Raw genomic sequence first — 21,440 nt, 5'->3', positions numbered from 1 at the left:
TTAACTGAGGGTAGAGCACAGGGTGGTGATTCATACATGAACACCAGGCAGGGTCAAAGGAAAAGAGCGTTTGGAGCTCCTATCTATCTCTAGTCCTGTTTTATCTCTAGGTGTGTTTCCTAAATAAACAGGGAGGGACAAGAATATTGTAGGATTGCCTGTTCTCCGAAAGTCATGTCTGGCATGTGTAAATAAAAAGCAGCAGTTGCAGATTCTTACCACCTATTGACTTGTCAGCGTAAAATTGCATGCTACCTACAATCTGCTTTTACTGTACAAGTTCAAAGTTCATACATCTACACCAATACAAGTGGAAGATGTCAAAGTGCAAGTGTTTTTAATTAGAGCTGCAGCTAACGATTATTTTCAAAATCGATTAGTTAGCTGATTATTAAGTTCGGTTAATCGGATAAAATAAAATACATTTAAAAGAATGGCTCCAGTGATGGGACTACTAGTTTGTATTGAGATTTCAGTCCATCACAGGAGCAAACTTGGAGCGGTGGAAGTAAAAGAAAAAAAAAAAGTGTGGTGTGCAATAAAGTGTAAAATTATACATCAATGAATGCAGAATGGCATCGGCTATAGAGGAATACAAAACCCAGCAATAGTACATTATACAGCACAATGCAGAATACCACCAGCTATAGTCGCGGGGAGGAGGTGCGGTGTGTGGAACGTGGATGCAGGCGGGCGGGTCTGGCAGCGGCGAATGTGAGGTGGGGAGGAGGTGCGGCGTGCAGTGTGTCTGGAGCTGTGAACAGGGCCAACTAATCTGAAGCCGATTAATCGATGATTGAAAAAGTTGACAACTTTTTCAATAATCGATTATAATCGATTATGTCGATTAGTTGTTGCAGCCCTATTTAAAATTTTGGATAGCGTGGAGAGGGATAAAAACCCATCAGGTCTTTAGTGCTCTCTGTGTCCCTGTTCAGGAGATGTATCCTGAAGTCACCACCAGAACAGGAATAGATGGAAAATCTTCCAATGGGTACATTAGTTCTAGTGGCCCTGCTGACCACTAGGGATTTCCCTCACTTTGGAGGGACTTCCTCTCACTTCCTGTTGTGGCTATTAGACAAGAAGTGATGGAAAATCTCCCCAATGAATGGCAAAAAAAAAAACTGACACTGGTTATAACCCTCCCTTACTCTATCCAAAACTAAAAAAAAAAAAAAAAAGATGATTGTCTGCTGTGGTTAAAAGGGGCTGAACTGGGTGGCAGAAGACCCCGTTGCAGGGGTAACAGTCCACAGACAGGGTTAGATTTAATTGCCAGTCATATATAGACGTCTGACTGTGATCTAAAGTCTAGGACCGGGTAAACAAACTCTGGCCCTTCAGCTATGGTGCAACCCCCATTAGACACTGCAAGACTGATGGCCACAACCATGCATAATGAGATGTGTAGCTACACCACAGATAGAGGGCCAGCATTTGCCTACGCCTGCTCTAGGGTAAAGTTTTCTCATCTTGTCACCACTGGTGCAGTCAGCATAGCATAATGTTTCTGTGGTGTGTGTCATAATGTATCTGCATGTTTGTACAATGTATCTAGGAGTATTATGGTGGTTGGTGGGGTGGTAGTGGTATTGCATTATCTTTATCATATGCTCAGTATGTTTTTTTGGGGGTTTGTGAAAGTTTTACCTTAATCAGCCCTTAAAAGCTGTAACTTACTTCGAAGGAGATGTAAACCCCAAGTGGATTATATTTAGTTTGCGAAAGCACTATGTATCAATCACCAATTATTATTTTTTCAGAAACTGTTTTCACCTTTTTTTCATTCTTTTTTTGTATCTCAGTGTTGCTGACCTCCTGTATCCTCTTTGCAGCCACTTCCAGTCTACATGCCCTTTCTCCAGCAGTGACTACATGGCATTTCTCAAGGGAGGTTTCCGCACAGTGGCAGAGCATGCCTGTGCAATATGTGCTGGACCAATGCTTATAGCAAGGGTGGGCAACTCCGGTCCTCCAGCTGTGCTTTAACTACAAATCCCAACATGCTTCTGCCTCTAGGAGTCATGCCTGTATCTGCCAGTCTTACAATGTTTCATAGGACTTGTAGTTCCAGAAGAGCTGGAGGGCCAGAGTTGACCACCACTGGCTTATAGTCTCCCTCAGAAGGTCATGTTGCAGGGAGTGACAACACAGAAGACCAAATGAGAGACAAGGACAGAGCGTGGCCATCCTATAACAGGAAGACCCTAATTGTAGGATCAGCGGCTATTATTTTAATGAAAGCTGCAGATTAAAAAACATTGAAATTACTTTTGAAAATGCATTAACATATTAAAGATTATATCAGACTTTAGTGATTAGGTTTACATCTACTATAGGCCTATGTGTTTTCCCATTTCTGATTCGTCACAATTTAATTTTCAGCAAAACAAAGTGAAAGAAATAGTGACTGACCTTGCAGCACCTGTTGGCGCTGATATATGGCGAGCTGCTGATCCTCTCCAGCAGATATGGAGGACCCACTGTCGGATGACATGTTGTAGACCTCATAGGTAAAGAGACCGCCTGGGTCTGTAATGAGAAACGATGAAAAGCTGAGCTTCAGAATGAATGCAAAGAGCAACATACAAAAAGTGCATAAATCAGCATTATGAGCAGCTGGAATCTCCACCCAGTCTGCCCTGCGGCTATTTTTAATGTTCAGATAGTAATCCTGCATTACTTCCAAAAAAGTTCAAATCAGACTGTGCTGACATTCCCACATTTATATGATTTGATATCAGGATCTCTGTTATGATTGGCCAGTCATAACCAGAGAGGTCGCTGCAACCAATATAATTAGGGTACCACCAGAGGTGTATCCAGGGTATGGCATGTGCCCTGAGCCCCACTCGAAGGTGGGGGTGCCGCTCAGTGGGTAAGTGAAAGTTCGCCAACCCACGGAGGAAGCTTTTTCTCTCCCATGCACATCCCGCCGCCTGGCTCTTAGCAACCAGGGACACTCTGGCCAGCATCCAGCCCAGCTCCTGGCTGCTTCTGGTTGCTAGGTGCAAGGCAGGACATCAGCATGAGTGTTCTACACATCACCCCGTCTGGCTCTTAGCAACCAGAGTGGGAGGAGAGATGTGTATGTGTGTATGAGGGCGGGATGCTCTAGCAAGCATCCCACCCAGCCAAAAATAAATAAAATAAACTAATGGCAATAAAATCCCATCACAATCAGCACGCCTGTTCACAGGTGCCAGGATTATCATTTGAAGAAAAAAAAACTACTATAGCATCCCGCATGATAAAAGGAGACATTTTTACTACAGGAAAACATATAAACACAAACTTTCTGGTTCCCAAGTAGTTAAAACGCCAGTTCATTATGGATTTACTTAAATCTGGTCTCTCCTGGCATTGTAATTTTAATCTCATCAGCTTAAAGGATTTTAGCAAGTCTTTGTAAAAGCACAGAGCGTGGTCACAGTGCTAGGAAACACTCGCACCTACAAATCAGGAGCTCGGGATGGCTCACTAGCCGATAAACACACCACGGCTACTGCAGCTCTGAGACCAAGCAAATGGCACACAGAAGCCATGTAGGGATTAGCTAGCTGCTTGTTATAGGGTTGTGCAATGCTGCCCATTGTCCATGAATGTGGCCGCATAGGTTCCCATAACACCTTTGTGTCCTGCTTTGGATGCAATTTTAAACCCCTGAGATACCTTCATCTTTCATATAGAACCCAACTGCCGAACACTACAAATACCCGTTGATCCTGACAGTGAATTTCACCTACTGCAGCTTCTGGTGATAGCATGGCAGCAATGCTGCACTGCTCCCGAATTCAGAGCAGAGTTGCCACACTCCTGTAGGCAGTGTCTGCTTGCATTACAGAGGGATGAACAAACGTTGCAGGAGGGGGCGTGAGGCTATCAACATCAATGCTGATGTCCATGCCTGTAGCTTGTCAGGCAGCACCTGACCACACCTAGTCCTGCTCATTGCTTTCTGGAATGACAGCACTGCCTCTGTTGCTGCAACCCTCCCACAGGGAACTGCAGTGTCTGGGAGGGGAGCGTGTGAGTCACAAATGAAGGAGCATTAGCTCCAGTCAGGAAAGGTAAAGAAACTTTTTTTCTTTACTTTATAAGGCTTGTGCATCACATAGTAACTGGATATGGGACAGTCATATAGCCTTCATTAGTACTTTAATCTTGTTATACTTCCTATCCGATCGCTTTTGCTGTAGCCTAACAGACTGTACCTCCAAGAGCACTGAAGTTACTTGCAGAGCCACCCATAACGCAAGAACAATAATAGTCTGCTAAGGCCTTGTTCACACCAAGCACGTTCCAGGAGCAGAGCAGTTACAGACCAGATCAAAACTGCGTCCAATGTATTCCAAATGGTATTTTGGGCTCCAGTTCACACCGCAGCATTCAGTTCCAGAGCATGTAAAAAAAACTGCAGCAAGCCCTATTTTACCTGCTCTGGAGCGCATGCAAACGCATCAAAAACGCATGCAAATGCCCTGGAACGCACTGAAAGACCATTTTAAACTAAAAGAAAAAAAAAGTATTTTATTTTTTTTCACCAAAAACGGCCCGGAACGCATGAAAAACGCGGCACAACCCACTGCACTACGGGTGCAGAAACTCATGCAGATCTGGTCTGCATTTGGTGTGAACAAGCCCTAAGGTTCACCACCACTCTCAGAATTTAGTCCTTAGTTCTGGTTGAAGGAAAGAGATTCAACCCAAGGATGCTCGTTAACATTTAACAGTTTCCCCATCTGTGACACATGGCACAAATATACAGTAACCCCATCTATGGCACAAGGCACAAATATACAGTAACCCCATCTATGGCACAAATATACAGTAACCCCATCTATGGCACAAATATACAGTAACCCCATCTATGGCACATGGCACAAATATACGGTAACCCCATCTATGGCACATTGCACACATTTACAGTAACCAACCACATAGTAACTGGAATTGATCTGCGTCACACATTTGTAATAATAAACAAACATGTCCATAACATTTGCTTGATATTACTAAATATATTTGACATCTTGTATTGCCTCAAGGTAAACCGTTTTTGAAGTCCACAATAAGGGCAGTTTCATTTTTTTCTAATGTCACCATTGCCACTCCTAAACCTCCAGGCTTCCTGCTCATGTCCTTTATACTTCTTTAACTCAAAGTGTCATAGTCTAGACACCTTCATAACAATATTGTACACTCTATTACTTGATGCCGCTCCCTACTGTTCTTTCCTCTCTGATTGACTTGCCCTCTTCTAGTAAAACCAAGGCCATATATAACCACTGCGGGACTCAATAAAACCTAATGAAATCAAATGTTCAGTATTTTCCTGGGTTATATTTACTTAAAACAGTTATGGAAGCCTAAGGAAGAATAGCAGCATAGGAATCTTGTGCTGGAGACACTGTTCTTAAAAAAAAAAAGTATATTTGTTACCACTAGTGCCCAGACTGTGCCCTTTATTCGAACACTCAATGACAGAATAAGGGCTCATTCACACTATAGCATACCATTGATCGCACAAATACAGTGAATTTAATGCACACTAATGCACAACTGCATGCAATACTCTTATCCACCACTCAAGGTATTGCGGCATAACAGCTGGGAGGTGCATTGGGATGGCATTCAAATGGCCCAAGGTAATGCACGCTAGGTGCATTGTGCGATACTATGCATTAATCGCACAGTATCATGAGATTAACGCAACTATATGGTGTGAATGGGCCCTAACTGGTTGGCTAAAGCTGGTTGAATTAGATAAATCACACACGTCTCCTATCGATGGCTAAAGAGCATGGATGGAGGAATCTCCCCTGCCAGCTTTTGTATTCTGACAGCTGATAGCCATGGCTGTTAGGGTACCTGAACAGGGACTACAGCTGATTTGTTGGGTGAACACTGACTGCAGCCATTTTCCACATGGCTCCGTTGACAAAGGCTGATTGAAAAAAAAAATGTTTTTGTTGAGCCGGGTGGTGTCAGCATGGCCACCCACAGAACTTATTTGTTCAGATGTAGCAGGAAACTGACAAAATGTAATCTGTGTATGGCTAGCTTAAGCTTTAAGACACCTAGGCGATTCAGATGCTGAGCTGTTTTCACGCGACTGTTCATTGAAAAGCACGCGGTTGTCAATGCAAAGAGATGTCTACGGGACCCAAACCACGCGACAACCGCCCGAAAATAGCTCCTGCACCTTTTCACGTGACAAACCGCAAAAGGTGTGAACAGCCTCCATTGACTTCAATGCAAATCTGTGTTTTGCGCAATATCGTGCGACTCAACCCGTGCTATAAATCGCCTAGGTGTGCACCGGCCCTAAAATGTTAACACCGACCAACATTTAAAGTGTGCCTGCCACCCTCTTTCTGGCCGGAGCATCCCAGGTTGCGCAGAATCGGGTGGGGAGATGTGTAAGGGCCATACACATCTCCTCAGCCAGCTCTTAGCAGCCTGGGACACTCTGGCCAGCGTTCCATCTAGCTTCTGGCAACCAGTGACGTTGCTTGCCAGCAGCTAGATGGCATGCTGGCCAACTGCAACCTCTGCCACTGACTGTGTGTAGCGCCTGCACATCAACCAACATTCCTGCCTCAGGCAGCAATAAGCCTGGGGACACCCCAGTATAAATAAATGCTACATTGTTTAGATTGCACTTGTCATCCAATATTCAGATCATTGGTTTTTTTTTTAAAAGCCAATATAAAAGGAAATGCATGAGTGACAAAAAGCCCCAATGGGTTAAGATAATTCACTTGTCACGGTTTGTGTGATCAGAGGGTATGAGAAGGGTACATCCATTGCTTAAATATTCTCTGCTAAAAGATGTCCATCTTTCCTATCTCAGGTTGGGAGATGATACAATATGAAGTGTAATAACTCATAGCAACTACATAGCCATCCATCCATCCATCACTGTGCAAACCAAAGAGATGTGAAATGTGATGTTATTGCACAACATCGCCCTTAGCAGTGGAATATCAAATATGCAGGAGTGCCATAATTGGTTTTAAAGTAACAAAAAGTAAAGTTAGTACATTTCTTTCACATGGGGAGGTTTTATAAATAGGTCTCAAATAGGCATTAGTGATTTTTTTATCAGCTCAAACATGAAACCGTACAAATACAGTATACAAAAAGAGGAATGGAGGCTGACATCATCAGTACTAGCACGAATATGTGACAACAACCTAAAAAGGCTAAGTCCACTTTTTGAGAAAAAATAATAAATGCACACTTCTTTATAAGAGAAAAAAATTAGCATTTTTAATTTTTTTTTTGCACTGCAGCCAGTAAACCATTGCAACTGCAATCAGTAGCTTCTTCCCTTCTTACGGACAAAAATATCCTTGGTACGGACATTCAACAACATGGGCAGGAAGAAGAATGAATGGAAAATGAGTGCAGTGGCGTCACACCAGGAACTACAAGTCCCTCTGCCGTGGAGGCTGTTGGGACTGGCAGTTACTCTATTCACAGATCCTCTCAAAGGATTTTTGAATGGATGACGTGACTGTGTGCATATTGCGCTGCTGAATTCAAAATACAGGAGAAGAACCTCACAGTCCAGGTATGTGGTAAGGGGAGGTGTGGAGGGAGTTTGTCGATGTGACCAGGTTTTATGCTACAACCCAACTCAGGAGAGCACCTTGGTACCACCTAGGTTTATTTTGCTCCCAAGAATCATATATGCTTATATAGCATAGCTTTCAAAGTTAATTTATAAATTTATTTTTTATTTGAAGCATTTGAACTAGGGTTGTACAGATATCAAGTACAGTACTCGGTACAAGTACGAGTACATGTACCGATACTTTTGAGCTCCAAGACTAGACTAGAGAAAAATTCTAAAATTAGGAGGCAGCTGTCATTTGTAAGGAGCACACGGAGCTCCTGGGATTTGTACATCTCTGTTTTAATGCACGATTTTGTTTTTATAAATATAAATAAAGGGATGCACAGATACCAGTTTTGCCGAGTACTTACAAGTACGAGTACTGAAACATTTTTGTTTGTCATGCGACAGTTTTTCTAAAACAATACAGACTAATGATTTCAGGACAGTGGTGGAGCACCAGAGCCGGGTCCCAGCTGCAACCCTGGTAGTTCTCGTGAAAATGCCAAGTATCGGCACTGGTACTCGAAAAGTATCAATGCATCCCTAATTTGAACAATTAGCTTACTAATAATTCTTCGTTGCTGTTTCTTTTAGATTTTATTGTTACCATGACTATTTAATGCATTGCTAAAATCTCTTTTCACTGTTACTTTTTAGCTTTACTGGAGAGAGTCACCTGGGAGGTTCTCTTAGGAAATGGATGTAATAGACATCAATGTTTCATGTGTCATTGTAAATGTTTCCATTGTTTATACCATCAGTTACATTTCATTGGTAACACTTTCCTCTCTGCTATGCGTCTTCCTTAAATCACCTGAGGAAACAAACTGCAAGCAAATATACAACCCCCATGTAATAAGTGACCACCCTGCAGTCATGTCAGTGACACCGTAGCCTGTGTGGCCCCATATCATTGTTTTTTGCACATTAATAAAACACGTAATCAGTTTATATAGTTTTACAGGAATATTGGCCCTAGAATTATTGCTCTCACTCTGGCACGCCGCATGTAGTGATACCCAACATGTGTAGCACAATCTTTGTTTTCCTACATAGGTGCACCAGGCACGTGTTTATGTTAGTATGGGTGCATTCGCTGGGGACTTAAAATATTTTTGGGTATTTTTACAACTTTTTTTTTATCTCACAAGCCCCCTATGTGATAGCCAGGGAATGAGCTGAAATGCCTGAAGTGATGCAATCTGCATTGCTTCCGACTTCATTCAGCAGGGAGGAGATCAGTGAATGGATGTTCACTGGTCTCCCGCCCTGCTCATCAACAACACAAGAAGCCAGTCTCCAGCCCACAGGAGGGGCAGCAGAGCCCGGAAAGCAAGACAGGGGGTGTCAGCTGGGGGGACCCATTTACCAGCCTGTGAAATTAATCTGGCAGCAGCTCAGCCATTCTGCCGTGGAGGCTGTTGGGACTGGCAGTTACTCTATTCACAGATCCTCTCAAAGGATTTTTGAATGGATGACGTGACTGTGTGCATATTGCGCCGCTGAATTCAAAATACAGGAGAAGAACCTCACAGTCCAGGTATGTGGTAAGGGGAGGTGTGGAGGGAGTTTGTCGATGTGACCAGGTTTTATGCTACAACCCAACTCAGGAGAGCACCTTGGTACCACCTAGGTTTATTTTGCTCCCAAGAATCATATATGCTTATATAGCATAGCTTTCAAAGTTAATTTATAAATTTATTTTTTATTTGAAGCATTTGAACTAGGGTTGTACAGATATCAAGTACAGTACTCGGTACAAGTACGAGTACATGTACCGATACTTTTGAGCTCCAAGACTAGACTAGAGAAAAATTCTAAAATTAGGAGGCAGCTGTCATTTGTAAGGAGCACACGGAGCTCCTGGGATTTGTACATCTCTGTTTTAATGCACGATTTTGTTTTTATAAATATAAATAAAGGGATGCACAGATACCAGTTTTGCCGAGTACTTACAAGTACGAGTACTGAAACATTTTTGTTTGTCATGCGACAGTTTTTCTAAAACAATACAGACTAATGATTTCAGGACAGTGGTGGAGCACCAGAGCCGGGTCCCAGCTGCAACCCTGGTAGTTCTCGTGAAAATGCCAAGTATCGGCACTGGTACTCGAAAAGTATCAATGCATCCCTAATTTGAACAATTAGCTTACTAATAATTCTTCGTTGCTGTTTCTTTTAGATTTTATTGTTACCATGACTATTTAATGCATTGCTAAAATCTCTTTTCACTGTTACTTTTTAGCTTTACTGGAGAGAGTCACCTGGGAGGTTCTCTTAGGAAATGGATGTAATAGACATCAATGTTTCATGTGTCATTGTAAATGTTTCCATTGTTTATACCATCAGTTACATTTCATTGGTAACACTTTCCTCTCTGCTATGCGTCTTCCTTAAATCACCTGAGGAAACAAACTGCAAGCAAATATACAACCCCCATGTAATAAGTGACCACCCTGCAGTCATGTCAGTGACACCGTAGCCTGTGTGGCCCCATATCATTGTTTTTTGCACATTAATAAAACACGTAATCAGTTTATATAGTTTTACAGGAATATTGGCCCTAGAATTATTGCTCTCACTCTGGCACGCCGCATGTAGTGATACCCAACATGTGTAGCACAATCTTTGTTTTCCTACATAGGTGCACCAGGCACGTGTTTATGTTAGTATGGGTGCATTCGCTGGGGACTTAAAATATTTTTGGGTATTTTTACAACTTTTTTTTTATCTCACAAGCCCCCTATGTGATAGCCAGGGAATGAGCTGAAATGCCTGAAGTGATGCAATCTGCATTGCTTCCGACTTCATTCAGCAGGGAGGAGATCAGTGAATGGATGTTCACTGGTCTCCCGCCCTGCTCATCAACAACACAAGAAGCCAGTCTCCAGCCCACAGGAGGGGCAGCAGAGCCCGGAAAGCAAGACAGGGGGTGTCAGCTGGGGGGACCCATTTACCAGCCTGTGAAATTAATCTGGCAGCAGCTCAGCCATCAGAATTGCTTCCAATGTAAAGCAGATAGTTGACTTTACACAGCCGGAAGTCTGTTTACAATGGCCCGCAGCCATTGCCGTAAGAGATAGAGCACTGGCAGCGAAAGGGTTAAAGTAGAACTATACTCCAAAAGTGATATTTTTGACATGTTCCTCATAATATAGCAAAGGTAATTGTGCTTAAACAGCACCCTAAAAAATTTACCTTATGGCTGCAAATCCCCCTGAAAAATAGCTGTGCACTTCATGCTATGTGAGGGTGCCTAGTCCTATATCTGTACTGTGAGGTCTGATTGCTAGCCAGAATTGGGGATATCGGTACTGTGCGGCTTGCTGTTCTCCTTGCTGGAGGCTATGGCATGAGGATGCAAAGCCCTGTCTCTATCAAGATGGCTGTCTTCACACAGAGACACCGTGCTGAGCAAGGCATGGTAAGTCAGTAATGAAGAAAAGATCAGCAGCAAGAGACCACGGGCAATATTGGGGACTACTCCTTTCCAAAGTTCCTACAACTTCCAAAAGCTAAGTGCAGATATATAATTAATTATTCCTATAGTTTTATTTTTAGCAGGTCCCTACACCTGACAGCTGAAAATCCTCCCAGCTCATTTAAGTGTGAAAGTGATGCTACCTGTTAAAACATGTCCAGGTTACCCAAGTTTTACAGTAGAAATATTCCAAATGACATGATGTTGTGGAATATTAGGGAGGACTAGGCAGGACCAGGCAGCAGCCATTCCAAACTCTTGTGTCAGAGCCAAAAAGTGCATGTAGAGAACAAAATGGTATTGAAGGGTGCCAACTGAAAGGATAAGCTGTCATTTAGTTCCAAAACTAACACAAGAACTATATATTCAGGCAGTACAAGAGGAGCCTGGAAGCTCCTGAACCAAGAACAATAATGCCCATGGCACACTAGGGATTCTTATGATGGTAGCAACTCCCCAGTGGCAGGATACCTATTAGAGCACAGAGAATACTCACCTGCTCCTACAATAACACCTTCTCAATGGCCATACCAGTCAGATGCCACTCTGTCACTGCTCCCTCACTGGAGGTCAAGGTTCTAAAGCATTTCAGCCCGAGAGGCAGCAAAGCCTTTGTAGCTGATAAATGTTCTTTCGGAATCCTGTTGCTGGTGGGTGGGTGGGTGGCTGGCAGCAATAAGTAAGGAAAAAGCAGCTTCCTGCTGCATGGTATGAGCTCTAGAATGCTTCTGTTGAATAATTCAAACTGAACTCTACGCAGTTAAAAAATACACAATTGGTGCAGCACTGTAATCATTTTGTTTAATGAAAATATAAGTACATTATTTTGACTTGGGATGGGCCTCTTGCAGTCCCTTTACAGCAGAGCTCAGAATGGGAGAGGAAGAAGTAGCATAAGGAGCCAATCATTTTATGTGCCCACAATAAGCGAGCATGTCGATAGTAGAAGAAAAAAAAGAGTAAGAGACGTGAGCTCCTCATTGTGCTGCTTCAATTGCACTGTCCAGTCACAGGCAGGGTGCGAGTCTATGACAGCCTGGGTGCACAGGAAGTGTGTTGAACATTGCTGACCCTCATTCTGCCTGTAATATCCAGTGATGGAAAATTTCTCCCGGGGGGGGGGGGGACTGCTTCAGATTGAACGTAAATTGCAGCAAAGGCTGTTTATTTTATCTTTGTATAGGATATTCTGCTTTAAACTAGTGCAAAAATACACAGCACTACATTAAATTAACTAGAGTGCAATCATGCAGTCATACAATAGTGAATAAATGCCCCCCCCAAAGAAAGGAGCAACAAATCTAAAAAAAATGACAAAAACAGAAGTGCAAGCAGCGCAAATCCACAGAAACCTATAAGAATAAATTCTCAGTTTGTGATTGATAATGGTGATGCCTAAATTAATCCTCCGAGTTATGTTATGCTCTATCACGGCTGTTATTACAAAAATAAATACATTCTCAAAAGAATGCATATTGTATTATTTATTCCGGCATAGTATATACAAACCAAAACCAACACAATACGGTAGAGTACAATCTGTGAATCCTAAGGTAGGGGTCTGTGAATTCCAACTCTCTGCAGCTTTCATGTAGTCACAGTAAAGACAATGGGAGTCTGATCTGGCATGCGAAGGGCATGATTCATGATATGTAGGACAGCTGGCCTCGCCTGAAAGGGAGCATTTGTTGTGCCTGCTTGGCGCGCTAATAATTTGAATAGACTTCAACTGTCCTCATGCAGACATTTGCTAAATTAGAGCCGGTCACACCCAAATATTTTACTCCTCTAGAAGAAACACTGTTTGAAAGCTGCTCTCATAGTCGACATAAGATTCTGCCCTCTAGAAGAATCGCTGTAATTGAATCATTAGTATTTGTATATGTATGACGTTTAGGAACCCCAACCTGATTCCAAAGCAGCACAAGGTTATAAAATGAAGAGCTGATGACATTTCTGAACAGAACTGATTAAATCAAAACCCAACAACAGATTTAAAGAAAACCTGTCATGAGAAATACTAGAAAACACTAGAACTACAGACTCAGAAAAATGGTGTCCACTTGTAGCTATGCATTAAGGTAGGGGTATGTGAATCCCATCTGCGCCTAAAACAGCATGACACATATTTCTGTGGTTAAAACAGATTATATAGATGTGTTTATGGTCTTCTCATCCTCTTCCATCATGCTGACAAACTCAAGTCTGATATTGTGTCAAATGCACAAATGTAATCACTAGCGGGAGTTTTCAATGGCTCAGTGCAATCACTCTGTCACTCCCTTAAAGCCCATTGCCAGGTTCTCCTACCGCTTTCAGCATCCCTCACTTCCACCACCTTTATTGTTATTCTTTTTTTTATTTCTGTACATACCTTTTTTTCCTGGGGTCTTCAATCTGGTCATGAGACAACTCAGCCCCCCCCCCCCTCTTTTCCTGTGGTCACTACTCCTGAATTCAAGTCACATAATGACGCATTCCTGTTCCCTACAGCATTCTCTTTTGATCCCAGCCTGGATTAATGACATACACCCTGGGCTCAGAGGAAATGGGTTAAATGACAGAAGAGGGCCAGGGCTAGAGGAAGCTTTCAGTGGCTCAGTGCAATCACTCCCTTCAAGCAGCGGTGTATTTAGGAAACCTGCTGCCTTAGGCAGGACAGCGACCCCCCCCCCCCCACTAACATTTCGGTGGACGGGCCGACAGCACCAAGGGGGCTGAAATCATGAGCCGCGGCCTCGCCATCAGCAAACAACAATCCCCCTCCCCCCAGCAGACATCATGAGCCGCCGCCTCGCCATCATCAAACAACACAACAACCCCCGCCCCCCTGACGATCACTCACCGGAGCAGTCAAACCAGCGCCGTCCGATGTATGGTTACCGCCGGGAGCCGCAGTCCACGCAATAAGCCGTCCACGTTCCCGGCCCGCAACCCGCGTCACTGCCGCTACGATGTCCTAAGGTTCTCTCCCCTTCTTTCAATCTTCTCTCCCCGCAGCAATTGCCGCCCTCTGGGAATCTGCCGCTCCAGGCAAACGCCTTGTTTGCCTCACGGCAGATACGCCCCTGCCTTCAAGCCCTATTTCAGGTCTCCCTACTCCTTTTCAGCACCCCCTCACAATTCCCACGTTTACTTATGTATACATTCTTTTTTCCTGGGGCCTGCAATCCAGTCATGAGAGGTCACAGGTCCCCTTTTTCGAGTGGTGACTGGCCCTGAATTGGGTAAAAAATAGCACCCAGTAATGAGGCGTCCCCATTCCCTGCAGGAATATCCTTTGAGTCCAGCCTGGCTTGATGACATACGCCAATAAGGGCAAACCTTGGCACCAGGAATTGGGTTGTATGATGCTGGGTGTCATCATTCAACCCAGAAGAGGAGAAGGACTAGAGGGAGCTTTCAGTGGCTCAGTGCAATCACTCTGTCACTCCCTTAAAGCCCAATTTTAGGTCCCCTTACAGCATCCCCCACTCGCACCATCTTTATCTATGTATACATTCTTTTTTTCCTGGGGTCTTTGATCCAGTGTTACAGGTCCCCCTTTTCTGTTGGGACTGGTCCTGAAATCTGCAAAGAATAGCACCAAATAATGACGCGCTCCGATTCCCTGCAGCATGCTCTTGGGAATACAGCCTGGCTTAATGATATATGTCTAGAAGGGTGGGCCTTGATGCTCCAGGCACAGAGGAATTGGGTTGAATACCACCCAGTGTCAAAGAGGACCAGGGCTTGATGAAGCTTTCAGTGGCTCAGTGCAATCACTCCCTTAAAAACTAATTTCATGTCCCCCTACCCCTTTCAGCATTCCTCCCTTTATCTATGTATATACCCTCTTTTCCTGGGGTCTTCAATCCAATCATGAGAGGTCACAGGTCCCCCTTTTCTGTCGATGACTGGTCCAGAATTCAGCAAAGAGTAGCACCAAATAATAACCAGGCCAGCCTTCGCTCCCCACATGCACCAATGAGCCTTGGCCGTCCATGACCCTATTGCCGGTTCAACGGTTTTCCTTCCTTGGACCACTTTTGGTAGGTCCTGACCACTGCAAACCAGTAACATCCCACAAGAGCTGCAGTTTTGGAGTTGATCTGACCCAGTTGTCCAGCCATCACAATTTGGCCCTAGTCAAAGTTGCTTAAATCCTTAAGGTGCCCATACACTGCACGGTTCTCGTAGGAGAATTGCGGGAAATCCCGCGATCGTACGAGAATCGCGCAGTGCGAATGAAGACGTGCGACCTTTTCTACTGTACGGTCGCACGTCTTTTGTCTAAGGAGCAAGCTAGAAAACCAGCCGAAAATCTTACGATTTTTGGCTGGTTTGAATGATGCTTGGGAGACAAATGCCGAACGGGCCGGTGTGCGAACGGGCACACTGCCCGTTCAGCTTTGATGTCATCGGAAGCCCGCCCCTCAGGGGGGCGGGCTTGCGATGATCGCAAGTACGATCTGCCTGTCTAAGATGGGCGTATTGTACGTTTTTTTAATTACTTTACAACCATCGCAAGACTAAGGTCTTGCGATGGTTGTAAAGTGTATGGCCACGTTTACACTTGCTTAATATATCCCACCCACTTTTAGGTATCATTGTAACCAGATAATCAATGTTATTCCCTTCACCTGTCAGTGGTCATAATGTTATGGCTGATAGGTGTACAGCTGAAAAAAGCTTTGAAGGACATAATAAATATTGTACAAGTTGCCAAGCCTCATTGATCCATTAAAAATAAGCATTTAACAATCTTAACCTGTAAACAGAGATGTGATAATTTCCTAATAAGCTTCACTGTCCTAAAAAGATTAGCATTCTCTGTGTGCTTATTAACATATTTTTATGTTTAGCTGTATTTGTACATTTTTAGATTGTTTGTTTTATTTATTTCAGGCTACATCCAGCCCTAGCCGCATTACATGTAGCAGGACACGGTGAGTGTTGGCACCTCCCAGCCTTATTTTGGCCTGTGCCAGGGAATGGCTGGGCAGCTGCAATGGGTTTGGTTCATGGGCAGCTGCAATGGTATTTGGCTGCCAAAACTGACCCTATTAGTCACAACTAAGAAGAGAAAAAGCCACATTGTACACAAGCAACATTTTCCTTCCCACACACAATATTAGATTAGATCCCCATACAAGTACTTAGACATCAGAAATGTCCATCAACACACCGACAGCTGCTCCGTAGCTATGATCACGGCAATTGAACAAGTCCGAACAAAGAGATAAAGAGCTCATTAGTTACCTAATGCATTCCTTCAAATGTCATGGAATCATATTTACAATTTAGTTAGGGCAATTACATTATAATGTTCTATATATTTACTTGCTGCACACAAAATGAAAGCTGAAATGAGGCTGGCAGTAGGAGTACATGTAAGCTGAAAGGAGCTCTGGATTCACATGTGTGCACTGCAGCAGTACACGAAAGTATGTGTGTGTTGTGGTGCACGAAAACATATGTATATAGTTAAAAAATAAAAATAAATAATAAAGTACCTTCGCTATACCACACCAGAACACACAGATGTAAATACTCTAAGATAGTGCAGGTATGGGTTTGTTGTGCAATGAGGTGCTTTCACAGCCCATTAAAAAATGCGAGCAGTGGGCTGGTTCTTGGGAGGAGTTGTAGATATCAATGATGTAGATATCAAAATGCCTTGATGGGTGGATGTCAGTGAGTGGACGTTTCTAGGCAGACTTTATGCAGGTAGACTGTCCTAGGAACCACCCACATGTCATGTTGAGCCTCCATGATTGAAAATCCAATAAATAAAAGTGGCAGGCCAGGGACAATTAGGCTGGAAAGGCTTAATGATGCTGAACGTCCTCCACCCAGGACATGAGGGGGGCTCTATGTGACTTATGATGCACATTATAAGAAGCTCACAGTGTGCAGTGAAATCAGAATAAGCAATTTCAGTCCAGGAGAGGAGCCGGTACAACTGTGCAAGACAAGGAGGAAGGCTGGAGTTCAGCTCAAGGTACGAAATGCATGTGTTAACATATACGAGTAAGCAACAAATGGGCCCCCAAGGAGTGCCAATTAGTGCTTAAGCCATGCAATAATAATTCAAGAAAAGTCACTTTAGCATGCCTTAAGCACACTTTAAGGTGCTTTAAAGTGGACAGGCTGGACTGGCTTGACCTGTGTCTTTTTCCAACCTTAACTACAATGTAACTACATGTAAATTCAGTAGAATAAATCCAGGCAATGATTGTCAAATGTATATTGAGCCTTTCTTTAACATTATCAGTATTATTCATTAATAAAATGCACTGTGTTAGCAATTAATTGACTGGCATTTTTCACATATTCTAATGGCCCGTGCGCATTATGCTCTGGTGTGTGTTGTGTAGGGGCGGTGTGAAACGTTGCTGGGCACTGTGGTGTGCAAAAATACAGCATGCATGCCTATATGCCAATGCACATTTATGGTATGAATTGGGCACAATTGTTTTCTATGTGCCTTTTGCGTTAAGCGCCCTGGTGCGAACAAACCCTAAACACTGAAAATATGCAACATTTTTGCTCTTACTTAACCCCCCTGGTGGTCTGATTATTTTTAATGTTTTTCCTTTTTTGTTCTATCTTTCTTTTGTTTTTTTTTTACTTTTAAAATTCCCGCCGGTTCTGCCCCCCTGCTGACGCAGACGCTCGCAAGTGACGGAACCCGGATGCCGGCATCGGCCGGAGGACACAGCGAGGATCGTGGACAAGGTAAGAGACGCTACACTGTAATCCCGAGTGTGGCTGGGGGTTACCGCTTATGGTACTGAAAATTAACCCCGAGCCACACTCGGGAATACCGCCAAGGAGTTTAGAGTAGAACTCCAGGGAATTATTTTATTAACCCTTGCAGTGGGGCTACCCCTGCACTGCAAGGGTTAGGTACCCATTTTTGTCTAGGACAGTGGTTCTCAACCTGTGGGTCACAACCCCCTGTTGAGGGGGTCGCTGCGTGCCTTCTGCTGCGCTAGGCGAGATTCTCCACCTCCTAGAGCAGCAGTGTCAGATTTCCACACGCGCCATCAGATGTGACTGCAGCAGCTGTGGCCGGGGAGGAGCAGAGAGAGGAGCGTGGGAGGAAAGTTTCTGCAGTCAAACAGCAGTAAATGACACATGAACGGGAGGTAAGTGCTGGTACCGGGAGGGCTCCCCCCCAGGGGTGGACCTACCGTCGATGCAGCCGTTGCGGTAGGACAGGGGAGAGCCATGCGGGCAGGTGCTGGGAGAAACAAAGCAGAGCTGGATAATGGGGCTGTCAGTGGCTCCCAAGGAGATCACTGTGCAGACTCTGATATCGAACTGTCAGTGGAGAGCAACCAGAAAGGTCAGAAATCGCAGATTTCTATAAAATGATTGTCCAACTTGCTGGAGAATCATCCCATGCAGAGGGTGATGTGTGAGGTACACCACTAGTCTCGGGTGTAAAAAAAAAAAGTTATACTCACCTGAACCTCGAAGCTGGCTTGCTCTTAGACCAGTTCCTGGAGCCTCTCTCTTCCCCTCTGCTGCAGCGGTCTGAGGTCCTGTGAATCATCACGCCCAATACACTGTGTATAAGACGTAAGGACGCCAAGAAACATACCATCACTGCAGCGGAGGAAGAGACAGGCAGGAGGGAACACTGTCACAGTCGGCCATCTCAGAAGATCTGGTGAGTATAACTATGTTATTTTCCTCCCTAGACCAAAACAAGCACTTAAACCTTGCAATGTGGCGGGAAGACCCACTGCAAGGGTTAAAATTACCTTTCCCCAGAGTTCTGCTTTAATAATACTATACATCTGCAATGAACTTCGCATATCCGCTGACTGCTGAAATGACCGTTCTAAATTCAATGAAAACAGTGAACTTTATTCTACTAGCTTACATTTCCTTTCAAAGGAAATAAAAACTGTTTTTGCAACTGCTCATGAAGACCGGACAGTGTTCCAGATTGTCTCAACCCCTATAAATATCAAGTTTTCTGGACAGCTTGGTCTGCATGCAAAAATGGAGAAAATATAAAGACAGGTCAAATATACATATACTGCATAGTACCATCACATGTATTAACTACATTCAGTTACCAGAATACAATATTTTAGGGACTAACATCTTCCAATATAGGCTTTTTGGTATACTTTGTATTACTTATATGTTCTGTATTTCTAGAGTACAGTTGACTACCCAGAGGCATCCAGTGGGTTAAATGTGACAATTACTCTTGGGATTTTTTGTTATGTTAGCAAATGAAGCAATAGGTTCTCCAAGCTGGTCACAAGTGGGCGGCGTATACTATTTCTGAAGTTGTACTTTCCATCCACCAACTCAACTTATATTGGAATATTGTCAAAGAAGAGAATGCAGATCACCACTGAGCAGGCGAAGAACATTTGAGATCAGTTTGTGTTTTTTTATTTTTATTTCCCCTACGAGATAAAATGTCAATGCGCTGGGTAAAAGAACTAAAACCATCATTACTTAGATATTAGCAGGACCTATAAAATACCGCACAGAGATCCAAGCACAAAGAAAGGCCTTGTATTTACAGCTGATGGCTAGTTGAGGATTTATCCAAGACATGAAAGGACACAAAGAATTTGGTCCAGAATATTAGAACGTCCAATTAGACCACCTGTTTAATTACAGTAATACCTTGGTTTACGAGCATTATTCGTTCCGGAAGCATGCTTGTAATCCAAAGCGCTTGTATATCAAAGCGATGTGCATATCCACTGGTGAGAACGATGAGACTGCCACCCCCTAGGAAACAATAGTCTGTAGACTGGCCAACAGTTTTCCACCTGCCTCCTTTGATTTCTCATTGGAAGTTTGTTGAGCTGGGTGATGCTGACGGGGCCACCCACGGCTTGATTCAGAAGTAATGGGCCGCAATTTGAGCCGTGTATGACTACCTTAAAGTAGTAAAGTACCTTTCCACTCATTCTCATAGTTAGAGCCGACCTGTGACAAAGAGGCTGTCACAGGTCGGCTCTATTGATCGAGAAGTGAGCAGAAACATGCTGCCGACCCGCTCACTTCCCGATCATCCCCTGCAGTGAGTGGTGACTGTCAGTCACCGATCCCCTCAGGGATTCCCGCCCTCCCCTCTCCGATCCTCCAGCGCTGACTGGAGGAACAGACAGCGAGGGGGCGGGCACAGCCAGCTCTGCCTCTAGATAGGAAGAGCCAGCTGTTACTCACGCAGCTGGGTGGATTACGATAGTATTGTCGGGACCTGTCTTGGCTGCGGCGCTCTCAGTATATCGCAGGCAATAGCCCGCTATATACTGAGCTTTGGGTCACGGGAGGTGGTTAGTATATGTCCTAATCAGCTGATTACAGCAGCCATTCAGAGGACACTTAGTAGTTCTTTCAATGAGTACCAGGTATCGTCAGAAGAAGTAGGCATTTAACACATCCAGAAGTGAGGGATACCTGCACCAGCCAGGGAGCAGCAAAGTGCCAAAGTTTGAAGACACGGACCACCATATGGATGTTCTTCTTTTAGGGCTACTTTACAAGTGACTCTGAGGTGACAAGGTCACTTTAATAAATACCTAACTGCATGAATTGGCATATCCTATATCTGCCCGGAGTTCAACTTTAACCAAGGAGTGAGCAAGACATTGAAGACTAGTAAAAGAAGCCCAGAAGCTGGAGTTGGGCATTAAGCTGAATCTAAGACAGGGATGGGCAACTCCAGCCCCCCAGCTTTGCTTTAACTACAAATCCCACCATGCTCTGCCTCTTGAGTCATGCCTGTAACTGTCAGTCTTGCAATGCTTCATGGGACTTGTAGTTCCACAACAGCTGGAGGGCCGGAGCTGCTCATCCCAACTCTAACAGTCTATTTTTCCAATCAGAACATACACATATTTTCTAATCTTTCACTTGTATTGTGAACTGGTGATGGACCACTAGCTAACCTAATAAAATACAGAAACTGCAAGACATTTGAGAAAAATCATGCACAGTTACCAATTATAACCGTATAAACATTAATCATTTTTTATGGGAAAGTAGCAGAAGGATTCTTTTTTTTTTTTGGTCGACTATAATGTTTCTCTTATTCTGGCCTTTCCCTGAATATTTACATATCTTTTTACATAAATGTACAAAAGATATGGAAATTCTCTCCAGTACAGCAAGCATCCATTCTAGTGTCATACTGTTAATAACTAGCTTGTTAGCTACTAAGGGTTATTTATCTTTATGATGAAGGAGAGATATTTTGTCCAAGCATAAAGCTCAGGTCACCTACCTAGAACTGAAGGTCCTTGAAATTCCAATGTAAACAAAGAGTACAGTTGTCTCAGCAAAACCAACACCATGAGTAAT

At 43.7% G+C, this 21,440-nt stretch overlaps 1 protein-coding gene across 1 annotated transcript in view; it reads right to left on the bottom strand.

Annotated features, from left to right (window-relative positions):
* Nucleotides 1-20,591, bottom strand: part of SYNE2 (spectrin repeat containing nuclear envelope protein 2) — a 272,106-nt gene extending 251,515 nt beyond the window's left edge. The window contains exons 1-3 of the mRNA XM_018556025.1: nucleotides 20,538-20,591; nucleotides 18,290-18,419; nucleotides 2,419-2,535 (exon numbers count right to left, since the gene is read on the bottom strand). Coding sequence (XP_018411527.1) covers nucleotides 2,419-2,535; nucleotides 18,290-18,419; nucleotides 20,538-20,591 — 301 coding nt within the window. The remainder of the gene's footprint in view (nucleotides 1-2,418; nucleotides 2,536-18,289; nucleotides 18,420-20,537) is intronic.
* Between the last annotated feature and the right edge of the window lie 849 nt (nucleotides 20,592-21,440).

The sequence above is a fragment of the Nanorana parkeri genome, unplaced genomic scaffold, assembly GCF_000935625.1.
Source record: "Nanorana parkeri isolate BGI_ZX_2015 unplaced genomic scaffold, ASM93562v1 scaffold12, whole genome shotgun sequence".
Taxonomy (NCBI): Eukaryota; Metazoa; Chordata; class Amphibia; order Anura; family Dicroglossidae; genus Nanorana; species Nanorana parkeri.
The sequence above is the reverse complement of the archived record's forward strand: the minus strand, read 5'-3'. Positions and strand labels throughout refer to the sequence as shown.